This window comes from Fusarium musae, chromosome 3 (genome assembly GCF_019915245.1).
Source record: "Fusarium musae strain F31 chromosome 3, whole genome shotgun sequence".
Lineage (NCBI taxonomy): Eukaryota > Fungi > Ascomycota > Sordariomycetes > Hypocreales > Nectriaceae > Fusarium > Fusarium musae.
In genome coordinates, this window is record NC_058389.1 from 4,121,330 (window position 1) to 4,134,230 (window position 12,901).

Consider the following 12,901-nt stretch of genomic DNA (forward strand, 5'->3'; position numbering starts at 1 on the left):
GTGGAGTTTTTAAGGTTTATTTTGTTGATGAACAAGTGTTGTGAGCCTGTGAATTGTGTTTAAGAATATGATGATAGTGAGTAGATGAATGGTCTATTCAGTGAGGGTCGCGCTTCAACATCGTCAGAGTGAATATGTCGCTGTGCGGGTTCTATGATCAGGGGGCATTGATACTGAGTGGTGGACAGTGGACTTTGTGTCACACTATTCACTACGATTTAACCATAGAACAAAAGCGTGATGTTAATACAAAGGCCTTTGCTAATTCGGTACCCTACACCGAGATGCAAGATAGATGTGTATAGTTGTCTGTGATAACCAGTCAGGATCCCTTGCTTCGACTACGAGCTAGATTATTCCAGCAGGGAACAGTGAACATGGCCCTGCAAGAGTGGTTTGTTTTACGGTCAGGTCTGACAAAGGTTTATCTGGCCTGATACAGTTGATGGTTATGGACGCATCAGCAGACTTTGAAGACGAACTCAATCACTTGTGAGCTGCGACTACCTAGGTACCTTATGCTTTTCAACATTGCCTGGAGTATTTACTTTCAGACTCCCCGCGTTTCTTCTGTTTCAACTTTCTTCCTTTCAATCACGTTCCGAAAAGTGCTTATTTGTTCGACTCTATCAATCTACTAATACAGGTATAGGAATACCTAGCTGTATTCACCAATCACTCAGTCTTTCCAAGTACAACTTTCTCTTCAGTGACCTCCACGGTATACGAAGACAATGGCATCAAGACAAAACCTTCGTCACACTCTCCGCTACACCCTCAATTTTCGTAACCTGCGAGATGTATCACAACTGGCTCAACTGGAACAGAACATGCTCGAACGAAGCTTTGACGCGACACCTCACAACTTCGCAGTTAAGAGCATGGGGAGAATTTACATGAGATGGCTTCTTCACCAAGATTTTACGATAAAAAAGCGTCTCCAAAGCAAGGTCGTCGAGCAATGGGTTTCCTATGTGGACTCTTGGGGGGTATCGCTTGAGTATGCCATCACCTTGTGGGCTAAAAGCAATGACGAGGATACTGTATTGGACGAGGAAAGAAAACAGTGGAGGGAGAAGCGAAATTCTTTACGTCATGAAATAGAGCATCAGTTCCTGAAACTCAAGTATGATGCTCAGCTGGCATGGGTATGGATATCGTGCTAACAGGTATAGGAAACCATGGTCCAAACCACCCTCTAACTTGGTTGGAGCCGTGCATCGACAGCGCGATCACAATGTAAGTGGATAAGCTGATTGGGGGTTCCTCTGCTAAGAATTGTAGACCAAGACTCGCGGTCAAATCAGAAAGCTTGATGAGTACAATAATGCAAAAACCAAATCTGCTCTGGAGAACTGGCCGACGAAAGATATCCCATTCTCGAGCATAGAGACTGCTGGAGATACAAATACAGAAGCCGAAGAGACTAGGCCGTCGGACATGAAGGAAGAACATGGGGACGCACCAGCGAAGAAAAAGGCGAGGCTCGACGCTGCTGGTGGTAATAGCCCCAGGTTGGGTTTGAAAGGATCCGGCACGATCTCGTTCCCCATCGACCTGACGATATGAGTCGAACAAGGGTCGTTTGAATATCCAAGTCAAGCTTCTTCTAGCGGGAGTTTGGGATAAAAAGGACAAAGCAGCGATGATGGTATATTCTCGATATTGTGGATGCCTCCACGAAACGCCTCAACTCCTGCCTGCCCGTATGATATGCAAATGACAATTTCGGCCAGATGAAGCAGTATTTCAAAATATCCCCCCTATTCCCACGGCCTTACAGACCTCGACCAAGCGTCGGTCTTATTCTAACTTGTCGAGATGCTCCAACCGTGTAAGCACAACCTGTTTACTCGTCTCCTCAATCTCGCCCGCCAAAAACACCTCGTCAAGAATCGCATAGACCTTGTAGAAGTTGAAAACAAGATCAAGTTCGCAGACGTTTCCGAAAAAGGCATCGAGGACCTCGACGAAGAAGTGAATAGCCTCTAGGTAGGCGAGCTCGTTATCGTTTGTATCGACGCAGGCGCAGAAGAAAAGACCGGCGTAGCGGCGGTAGACGATCTTGTTGTTGCGGAACTCGACAAAGTTGGATTGATATTTTTGATCGCGGGGTGCGACGAGGCGATGGACTTCGCCTTTGAGCTTGATCTTTTGCTCGTCGCTAAAAGGGGCGTACCATTTCGCGAGACGAGTCTTGCCCCTGAGAAGCAGTCAGTACCGAGAGATTGCGGGGGTTGGGAAGAACGTACTGTCGGTTCTGGATGAGGATAAAAGAGAGCATCTTGAATTCTGGTAAGGCTGAAGCTCAAGACAAGAGGAAGCCGGTTGAGAGAAGAGAGCTAGGGTAGATTCTAGAGATCAATGGTGGCATGGATAAGCCGACGTTGTTAGGAGGCTGTCACGGAACACAAGGGTTGGTGCTGATTGGTTGAGCGTGGTAGGGGTGAAGCCACTGAAGAGCTGCAAGGCTGCCACTAAGAGACCCTGGGGGATGCCCCGGTTTCTAGCACCCGACCCGACACGTTTACCCCCTGTTTGTGTTGTGCAACCAGACTTGGCTTGGCTGAGGTGCAGATGGGCCCTGGGGCCGTTTATTCCCCCGCAAAAATGTTGATATGACTTCAAATTGGTTATTTTCTCGTTCACAGATATGATTTAACAGGGCGGCTCTGAATTACAACAGTGTCCTTCTCATAGAAGCCAATTGTAATGGATACAGTGCCATTGACCATAAAAGATGGAAGTCGAGGTCTCGGCACATCGCGTGGGCAACCTGCCTTAGCGTCGTGTGCCGATGTTCCATCTCCGGCACTTTCCAAGTTTTCGTCAAGCATCGTTTTGTTTCACTGTGTTTCCATGGCTTTGCATCAATCAATTGCTTATTCCCACGGCTCATTATTATACGATTGCTCCCCCTCTCTCTCTCGTCTTGGAAAACTCTTATCATCTTAATATAATACACTTATAAAAGCAATGACATAGTTCCCCCCTGCAGACACGAATCATTCATGACCCACGAGTAGCCAAGCCTTGGAGCCCAAGACGCGATACGATATTAAGGAATCCGAACCCCTACTGCTGGGCATGAATTGCATGATTAGACATCATCGAGCATTGACGATTTGAACTTTTTTTATCATCTTCACCTTCTGCATGGCTGGCCGTGCTCGACTGTTTCTTCTCTTATCTGGCGCTCACGCGAATCTCGAAGCGTCCATCCGCAAGACGAGAGGATGACTGACGATTCTCATCAAGCTCCAACGAATTCACACAAGTATCAGCTTATATCATTACCGCAGTCATGGTTAAATCACCCATCGTGAAGACTCTAACGAAACGCCTTCGGGAGCTGGCCATGGTCCTCTGGGTTGACACCGAGACCAACGATCTATGGAAACAGATTATCAAGTGCTCCATCGCTAGTGTCTCCTCGGCCGCCGCCGTCATGAGTCCCCAAGCCGCGGCAGTCCTGGGCCCTTCGACCTTTCTTGCGCCAATGGCTACTGTCTTTGCTCATCCAGGTCAAAGGTTGGGTCCCATGATCGAGACCCTTCTCATGATGATGCTGGGCACCTTATTCGGACTTGCGTGGTCCATACTTGCACTCAAGCTGGCTACTATGGCTTCTATTCGAGCAACAAACGAAATTCCCCATAATGCTATATGCGCAGTATTCTTCACCATTGCTGCTTTCTTTCACGGCTACGTAAGATCGGCTAGTCCCCGCATGTTCTTATTTGTCACTTTTTTTCTGATTGCCAATATCATTACTCTGCTCAGTGGCTACACCTCGGTGTCTTCTGAGGTTATTACACACACCTACTACCCTATGATGGTCGGCGGTGGTATCTCAATTGTGGTCAACCTATCAATCTTTCCCGAGCTGTCGAGCAGTTACCTCGGTGTATCTACCATTGATGCTCTTATCGAAACGATGGATACTATGACACGGGCTACGCATTGGTTCATCACACCCGGTGCTGATTCCGAAGAAGATTCCACTGTCACTGCTCTTACAATGACAAACACTGTAAAGAGTATCCCCGAGAAACCAAAGCGCAAGAAAGGTCGTTTCCGCAAGTGGTTGAGTCAGTTTCCCAATCCCTTCAAACAATCTCAGCATCGATATCATATGTCCACCACTCCAGTTGGCCTTACGACGATCAACAGTCTGATAGGCAACAAGGGGAGTCTTCGCGCCCGTCACACTCACTGCCAAGCTGCTCAGAGGGAAGTTAACTACGAAATCTCTGTGTCTGCTCTGCCTCTAAGCAGTATGAAGCCCCTGACTACCTCCCATATGAGTAACCTCGTCCAAAATACAGTCAACATTATCGCTGCATGTGAGAACAAATTCATAGTATTGCAGAATAATGACATTGCCGATGATGAGAGCGACAGCGATTTGTCCGGGCCCAGCGGAATCAAACGCATGAGCACCTTTGATGACTACCTTCAGAGGGTTGAAGAAAGCAAGCCTCTGAGGGAGATCGAAGCTAGTAGCGCAAGTCTTCTAGAGTCCATCATTGAGCGTATCCGAGAGCCTGTTCAGATATTTGAGGGTTCGCTGAAGGAGGCTGTACGCCTGGTCATCATATGTGTTGCTTATTGCTATGATGTACGAAGACTGCCTTCAGGAGCACCGACCCCAAGAGGAATCCATCTCCAAGAATTGGACCTTAGAATCGACCTTTTCGCGGAAGCAATCGCTAATTTCGATGCCAGCTGCTCTATGGAGCTCCGCCGTTCAGGGATGGATAAGAGTGGCTATAGCACAGATTTTATGCCCCGAATGGAATCGTTCTTGATCTCTTCGTTTGTACTCAGTCTGCGCCAGGCAGCTAAGTATGTTTTGGAGATGCTTCACCATGTTCGAAAGACTGTCGAACAGAGGCAAGCTCGAAACGACAAAGCCACAATCTGGTTTCCCAAGCATGTCGACATTAGGCAGTGGTTGATTACTGGAGGTGAGAATGATGGCTTTGTTCTGCCAGCAGCGGGTCGCAAAGAAGCTCGTCGGGGAAAGAGTAAACCGGGACATAAGTCGAAAAATAAAACACACCAAAGCAATAAGGATACGAAAACAAAGCCCCCAAAGGGGAAAGATGAAGAAAAAGGCATTCGATTTGCGGAACCGGTTCTTCAAACGACAGAGGACCGGAACGCTGAACAACCACAACAGAAGGAGCAATCTCAGCCTCAGAAAGGCAGTAAGATCCTCAAGATTAGAGGGATGGCAGCGGATGCCTTGGAATGGACCCAGGACTCGGAACACGTTATATATGCGTTCAAGCTCACAATCGCCATCCTCTTACTTAGCTGGCCAGCCTTCGTGGAGTCTCAGGTCGGATGGTACTCAGACTATCGTGGCATATGGGCACCGATGCAGCTGTTTCTCGTCTTTGAGGTGGCCATAGGAACGTCATTCCACGTCTTTTTCATTCGTCTTTGCGGTGTCGTAGCTGGTAGCGCTTTTGGCTTTGCGTGTGCCCTAGTTGGGGAAAAAAGTCTGGTCGCCATGGTTTTCTTTCTGATCATTGGTATCATGCCGTCGTTCTATGTCCAGCTTGGCACTAGATATGTCAAGGCTGGCATGATCTCTACAGTCACAATGGTCGTGGTCGCGCTCTGTAAGTTGCTGTCCTTTCAGGTATCCTTAGTATACTAACAGTACCAGCTGCTGTTAACGGCGCCGAGCCCGCTTATCACTATTTCTATAAGCGCTTGTGTGCCTTTCTCATCGGGGGGACCACTGCGCTGCTGATTGAACTTATTTTATTCCCAGTTAGAGCTAGGGATCGACTGGTTGAGTCGCTCGCAGCGTCGGTCAAACAGGTTCAGAATATGCAAGCCGCAATGGCTGTTGGCCTGGACGAGCCCATCAAGCCAAATTTCCGGAATCCCGACCTCAACAAGCGCTTCCGTCGTGCCACAACCAAAGCACGAGGAGCTCTGGCTGCGGCCGAGACGTTTCTCCCTTTCTCCGTTACTGAGCCGCGACTTAAAGGTGATTTCAAACCGCTCGTGCCTGTCTATAGAGAGATCTTCTACGTGTTGCATCAAATCATCGATAGGATGGAAAATGTTGTGATGCTACGGAGAGAGTATGGTTCGTCCATTTTGGAGGACTTGAATCCTCAAGTCCACGCCTATCGACGGAATGTGGCTGCCAGTATTATGCTGACACTTTTCACGGTCTACGAGGCGTTCCTTACCTGGACGCCTCTGCCACAGTTTATCCCGTCAAGTCGTCTGGCGCAACTGCGCCTGGTCAACCATGTGCGCGAGATTCTTGCGTCCAGGAGCGGCACTCAGACACCGGCTGGGGAGTCACCAAGTGTCTTTGACGAGAACGGGGAGCTTGCTGCGCAGGTCGCATACCTCATCACCCAAAAACGGTTCCTCTCTTGGAACGCGAGCACTTCTGGACAGATGGAGATCATCGAATATCTCGAAGAGCTTGTACAACTTGTTAAAATTCTGGTCGGAGTTAATGATTTCCGCAGCGGTCTATTAAAGACTCCTACTTTCAGCAACTATCGGGAGCGTAAGCACTTGACGCGGATGCCTCTGTCTCGCGTGCCGACTGCTGATAGCCGCACGACCGGTGTTCCGGCAGAGGAGGTTCCAACAGTCGAAAGTAGGGCCAGTGGACTGCAGCGAACGCAAACAATACGTGCGGGCCATGCGAGAAGACGAAATCAAAGGAGAGAGGATGATGAGAAGGATGCCGATAGTGACGGCGAGGAGAAATTGCCCGTGAGTTTAGTGAGAGTTGGCTCGCGACTCTGTGAGGATGCTGCAGCTGCTCGACGACGCAAGATGTCTGTGACTCGAGCATAGGGTTGGGAGTTACAGCACGGAAGTCGCAAAAAGCAGGTAGAAATAGCCGACGAGTTGTTGGCACCAGTCTATCAAGTGATACCTTAATAAACATCCGAATATCCTTTCCATACGCCTTTCCCACTAGCCAATCCTAGCATCGGTGATGTTCCTAATCCAACGCCTTGCCATACAATAAGTCATGAATGTTGCACATATATCACACTAGAAGATGTTGAGCGGTGTGTGTTGAGCAATTCTGGTGCCGTTGAGCATGGCCCTCGACTTCTTCGGCCTCTGCTGCAATCGTCGTGATCCTTCTTGAACATGGCGAGGCTCGATTGGCGTCTTTCCCTCACTGGGGAAATCGAACAACGCGCCCTCGTGCTTCCGCTTCTTTGCATTTCCAACATTGTCTCCTCCGTTTTGAGCGCGCACTAGATCTTCCTGCTCCTTGACCTTGAGCGCCATCTCGGTGAGGGTCTGGACCATCTCGAATGTGAGAAAGCCGAGAATATCGACAATGTCGTCGGAGGGTTTACTGTCTGTGACAATGCCGAAGCCAGCCCACTCGCGGAATCGCTTGCCTTTGCGGTAGGTGAACGATGCTTGACGATATTCAGACCACGTAACGTACTCCTCCTTCGTCATGGCCTTTGTGCGCTCATCTGCTTTGCGTAGGCGCTGCAGTGTGATGTAGTTCATCTCCTCCTCCTCTTCATCCTCTTCATCCTCGCGCTCAGGCACTTCAACGTTGTAGTACGACGAAGGCTCCCAAGGCAACCCGACTTTTGCCTTTTTGTTCTTCTTGGCTGCTTCATCCGTTGTGTTATCACCCGCAGCCACGGGGTCATCACCAGCAGCGATATCGGCATCAGCGCCCTTGTCATCAGAGTCCTTGACGTTCTTTCGCACGTCTTTCCACGAGAGGAACGTGCGCAGACGAGAGACTTTTGCTTGGTCATGACGGATCTGGAAGATGAGATCGTTGATGCTGATGGATTTTGAACCGCGACGCGAAGCGAGTTCAGTGCAGTTCCGGAGCTGAGAGGGTTAGTCAGTATGAGAGTTGGTGAAGGGGAAGGGGAAGAGAGAGAGACGCACGAGTTCGATGACTTGTTGGCGGACAATGTCTTCGATGATGCTTGTTGTTTCGACGGGTGGTTCTGCGGTTTCGCCGGAGACGTACATCATTTGACTGATCTCCTGGCGATATTTGTACGACTTGCTATCTCTTGAGTCCGCCATCTTGTCGCGTTATGAGATGAGACGTCAGGGGTTGGTGCTGTGTGCCTGAGAGGACTTGGAGAGTCTATTTATCCAGTACGAATGGTTTTATCTGCATATTTGAGTTAGTTAAGTGAAGAGATGAATGCTTAAAGCGTAGGGAGTAGTAGTGAGATGGTGTTTGTAGGGTGAGAGAGGCAATACCTCAATGCTCTGAAAGGAACGGTCAATTATTGAAGAAGCTGATCCTTCTTGTAGCGATATCACATGCGACTTGAGTAACGATTTGAGAATTGATTTTCGAGTGGTTGAACAAGTTGAATATGAATGTGTATTCTCAAATGGCGATTCAAAGGTCAATGTTGGTTCGCCTGAGGATGGAAAGTGACTTGTCGGGGGATGAAGGCCAGTAGAGATGGGGCTAAACTCCAATAGGAAATATGTTGTTCCTGCGCCTAAGACAATGGAAGTCATGATACTGCGTACCTAAGTCAGTCACAGATCTTAATAGACAAGACACATTCATTGAGACATTGGTCGCTTCTATAACTGTTTAGCTAATTTAAATACTGAATACGTTTGACAACTTCTCGGCTGTGCGTGTGTAACCTGGTATGACCACGAACCATTTGATACCAATTGTACAGAATCATGAGCCAACTTGCAAGTATTCATTGACATTGCTCATCTACATCTTCATACACTGTCCCAACTTTCAAACCCCTCTCCCTTCGAAGCCCAGACAACGATGTAATGCGCCGCCAACAACTTCCACTCCTCAACCTCATCCAGCCCCTCCAGCGAATCCACACGCCGCTTTTCATCCGCCGACACCCAATTCTGCCAGATATCCTCAATCGTCATATGATACACCTTTTCAAACCCAGCTTTGCTCATTCTCGCCCGTTGGTCTTGCGGTGTCTGGTACATCTGAAGAGTGGGCATTTGGATGCGACGCGCTGCCAGGTTTGACACCATCATCTTTCCAAAGGCGTCGTCTGGGCGGACTGGTTCGTAGATGATTGTGCCGAGGTTGGGTATCCGTGAGCTGAAGAAGTTGAGTACATCTGAGGCTTCGGTGGTGGTGAGATAGCAGAGACAGCACTCTGAGAGTAGTAGCGTAGGGATATCGGTCAGCAGACCGGGGATAGATACTTCGTTCGTCGTTGTTTCTGTCTCATCTTCCTCTTTTGGTGTTTTTGATTGAGAGAAACCTCTCAGGTCTTGACCATGGCAGTAATATTCGCATCCAGTGGGTTTAGCTGACCACGAATGTTCGGTTATCTGAGTAGCATCTTTCAATATGTTTCTCAACTTGGGGGTAGCTTGTACAGTCCGCAATTTCTTTGAGGTGACAACTTCAAAGTCAAGCTCATGATAGACCAGCCCAGCGCGTGACTCTAAAAAGAACAGTCGAAAAGGCCTTGTATCAGTACCAGCCCCCAAGGATACAATCTGTTTCAGCCCTGCGCCTTGTTCACTGTCTTTATCGCCGTCCAGAAACGACTCGATGAGAGTGTCCAGAGAAATAGTGCGGGTATATGTTCCTATAAAAGGTGTGAGTATACATACATTGGGGGCCATGACGATGTAGCCTAGCACACCTCGATTGATTATAGGAAGTCGTCTTGCCACAGGCCCATCGCCACTCTGCACAAAGTACTGGGCATACGGATCATAAAGATACCCCAAATCAACAGCGCTCAGCCTCGACACTGAAGCATCAGTATCAGTGCCTTGGATGGTAGCATCGTGAGTAACAGCTGATGAGGCGTGACCTCCTCGTCCTCTACTACGGCCACGGCCACGGCCTCCTCGAGCGCTGCGGAGAGAATTTAAAAGGTTTGGTATCTCGGGGGCGGGCATTTTCTAGTTTGAGGATATTCAGAGTGAGGTTATGGCGGCTTTAGTTGTTCCGAGCTGATGGAGCTAGAGCTTGATGAGGTTGAATAGAGAATAGAGGGGCTTTCAGCGACTGTGGCCAGTGACGTCGGACAGCCAGCCCCTGTAAGCAATGGGAGAGTCATGATTGCGGGGCATGCACCTCATTTAACTCACATACATATAATGGAACTGAACTCAATAGACATCAACAACAGAGACTCGAGAGTAAATAGATGCGGCATAAAATGTAAACATATATGAAGCCGACATAGCCGAGTCAATAGCATGGCATGCGTCAACACGAACAGTTTCAAGTAGACTCAATCAATCATCAACCCAGCCTACAGTCTCATCACAGCGCCAAGCACAATCCTCTAGATATCGCCAAGGTATTCAGAGTCAAATGTGCCTTGTAAGCGCCATTGTAAACACCGGAACTCTCGGGGCATGAATAGAAATGTAGATTCACAAAATAACATAAAAGTGCATTTGTGAAGAGTGAAGAGTGAAGAGTGAAGAATGCAAAGGAAGCGCCAATCAAAAGCTTACGTTTGGCATGAGTTTGAGGCTGATTACGTGTATACGAACGAGCGAACGAACTGTATCAAAGTCCTAGACTACGGATACACACCTCAGTTTGATCCTTCAATCCGAATACGGCAATCCCCGACTTGACGGTGAGAACGAGCCAAATCATACCAAATAAATAACTGTGTTATGGTTATACCTGTTATATAGATCAAGAGATGTATTCCTTAAATATCGAAATGTCTTTATCTTTCCGTCATTATCCTTCCGTCATTAGTTGTTTACTCACAGTATACGTAGGTAGATCAATCTATTCGCCTTGAGGCTGTGCATTTCGCCCCCCTCCCTCCCCCGTTGACCCCCTGTAACCGTAAACGCCCTGTCCCGTCATCGCCCACTAAATCGGGGGAGGGGGGGTCCTGGTGCCTAGTTTCACTGCGCGATCTGCCCGGACATAACTGATAAAGCCCCCGTCAGAGCCACTTTTCGACAGCCCATTAAACCACCCTCCTCCATCCCAACTATCCCACCTCACGAGGATATTCATCATCATCACCATCTTCTTTCTTTCTTTGTTCCTTTTTATCAAAAACAAATTGCTTTTCTTTATATCGTAAAACCTTTCAACATGTTGTCTTCCGCTGGATCGCTGCTTATGCGGCGCGATAACATGCATAAGCCTGATCTTGGCTATGAGCTTCAGCAACTCCCCGACTGGTCGAGATTCGTATTCCTCGCCAACTTCATCCTCTTCCTCCCTGTCTTTGTTCTCGTAAGTACTGCCTTGATCGATACTCACGTCTGCAGCCTAACGCATATCAGATCAACTACACCTTCGAAAAGGTCTTCCCCGTTCTCGCCATCGTCGAAGATGAGAAACCTCCCGCTTACGAACCTCTCCCCGTCGAGCCTCTCGCCAACGATGACATGCCCAAGCCCGCTTCTACTTCGTCTGTTCCCGTCGCTGGCCAGGGCCGTCCCGTTACTTCGTCTTTCCGAGCTACCTGGCGCCTGCTCCGATCTACTGGTGGTTTCCGCGCCATCTTCCGTGGTCTGCCCTGCTTCATCGCCCAAGCTGTCGTCACGGCCCTCATCAACGGCATCACCTATACCGTCATTCCTTATTCCTTTGTTCTATCCAACTTGATCGGTTCTCTCGTCTGCGTTCAGCTCAGCGCCGCCTGGGTTCATATCGTCATTACGCCTCCTTCTCCTCTCAAGTTCTGGAGCCGTCTCCCTCCTTTCAAGACCACTTTCGCCGCCACCTGGAGGCCTACTCTCATCTTCTGGGCTGCCTCTCAGATCGTCAACCTTGGCACTTTCGGGGTTCTCTACCTCGTTGGCGGTGACCAGACCACTGAGATTCCTCAGCTCCAGGGCCTTGGCAGCCTTTTCGGCATCCTCCTCGTCGCTGTCCTTCTCCAGGTCGCTATCCAGATTCCCGCCTACGTTGTTCTCGTGCGAGTCCAGGCCTCTCTTCTCCCCGCTGACGCCGACACCATCATTCCTTTCGACCGCTCTTTCAACGGCCGTATCGAGCCCGTTGTTGTCGGTGGCCTCGGCTATGCTACTGTTCGCGACGCCTGGTCCAGCTTCTCCAAGTCTGCCTGGCGCCGTATTGTCATGCTCAGCGTCAAGATTGTCGCTGTCACCTTTGCTGCCCTCTGCGTCATTTTCGCCGTTATCATCCCTCAGATCATCCTCTTGGCTGCCATGGGAACCGACGACGGTGATGGCAACCAGGACATCAAGATATAAATGAATGATCTGCGCTTTCTACGTACGACTTGTCACTTGATGATATCCCCTTTGGTTAACTGTCTGTTGTCCTTCGTCTACAGAGGCATGTAAACGGTTCAGATTGTAAAGCTTTCCGTCAAGAATACCACTCTGTTATAGCTCTCTTTGATATAAGCAAGAAATAAAAATAAAATGTTTGTTTTGTTAGAAATTCAATCAATTCATTGACTCTCTTATACTTCGTGCCTTTAGCTATGTGGTCGTGACAAGACTCATGCAAGCTTCCTCTACTGCTGCTGCTGATATTTGTCTCATCTCCTATCCTCTCTCTCTGTCTCCTTCGACTCATCTCATCTCGTCTCTCGCGCCCAGAGCGCCAGCCATATAACAATTCCATCCGTCCTACCATGGTCCCATCGCGATGCCTGTCATAAATCCAAATCATCGTAGCCGCCCCATCCTCTATCGCCTTCTTATAGTAGAAGCAGGGAAAAAAAAGAGACAAAAACAGAAATCGGGGAGGACAAAGTAGAAAGCGGAAGAAGAGAAGAAGAGAGAAACCTTTTAGAAAGCTTTGTCGAACGGAGGCATCGTTGAATGGAAAAAAGGGGGGGTATGAAAAGGAGGAATGTTTGTGTCTAACAGATCTTGCTCGCAACGCCGTGCCCATAAGGTAAGCAAAAAAAAGCAGCGAGCT

At 48.8% G+C, this 12,901-nt stretch overlaps 6 protein-coding genes across 6 annotated transcripts; 3 read left to right on the forward strand and 3 right to left on the reverse strand.

Moving 5' to 3' along the window:
* Nucleotides 1-734: 734 nt before the first annotated feature.
* On the forward strand, nt 735-1,569 carry J7337_004694 (uncharacterized protein; the record flags this gene model as incomplete). Its single annotated transcript, XM_044822386.1, has 2 exons — nt 735-1,148; nt 1,285-1,569. 2 exons carry the CDS (start codon nt 735-737, stop codon nt 1,567-1,569), a joined length of 699 nt encoding a protein of 232 aa, XP_044683719.1.
* A 234-nt stretch (nt 1,570-1,803) lies between these two features.
* On the reverse strand, nt 1,804-2,284 carry APS2 (AP-2 complex subunit sigma; the record flags this gene model as incomplete). Its single annotated transcript, XM_044822387.1, has 2 exons — nt 1,804-2,203; nt 2,253-2,284. 2 exons carry the CDS (start codon nt 2,282-2,284, stop codon nt 1,804-1,806), a joined length of 432 nt encoding a protein of 143 aa, XP_044683720.1.
* Nucleotides 2,285-3,304: 1,020 nt separating this feature from the next.
* On the forward strand, nt 3,305-6,846 carry J7337_004696 (uncharacterized protein; the record flags this gene model as incomplete). Its single annotated transcript, XM_044822388.1, has 2 exons — nt 3,305-5,633; nt 5,681-6,846. 2 exons carry the CDS (start codon nt 3,305-3,307, stop codon nt 6,844-6,846), a joined length of 3,495 nt encoding a protein of 1,164 aa, XP_044683721.1.
* Nucleotides 6,847-7,050: 204 nt separating this feature from the next.
* J7337_004697 (uncharacterized protein) lies at nt 7,051-8,073 on the reverse strand (the record flags this gene model as incomplete). The annotated part of the gene is made up of 2 exons (XM_044822389.1): nt 7,051-7,869; nt 7,930-8,073. The coding sequence occupies 2 exons, from the start codon at nt 8,071-8,073 to the stop codon at nt 7,051-7,053; spliced, it is 963 nt and encodes a 320-aa protein (XP_044683722.1).
* A 675-nt stretch (nt 8,074-8,748) lies between these two features.
* PPM1 (carboxy methyl transferase for protein phosphatase 2A) lies at nt 8,749-9,918 on the reverse strand (the record flags this gene model as incomplete). Its single annotated transcript, XM_044822390.1, has 1 exon — nt 8,749-9,918. One exon carries the CDS (start codon nt 9,916-9,918, stop codon nt 8,749-8,751), a length of 1,170 nt encoding a protein of 389 aa, XP_044683723.1.
* Nucleotides 9,919-11,092: 1,174 nt separating this feature from the next.
* Nucleotides 11,093-12,222, forward strand: J7337_004699 (uncharacterized protein; the record flags this gene model as incomplete). The annotated part of the gene is made up of 2 exons (XM_044822391.1): nt 11,093-11,236; nt 11,287-12,222. 2 exons carry the CDS (start codon nt 11,093-11,095, stop codon nt 12,220-12,222), a joined length of 1,080 nt encoding a protein of 359 aa, XP_044683724.1.
* Nucleotides 12,223-12,901: the final 679 nt, after the last annotated feature.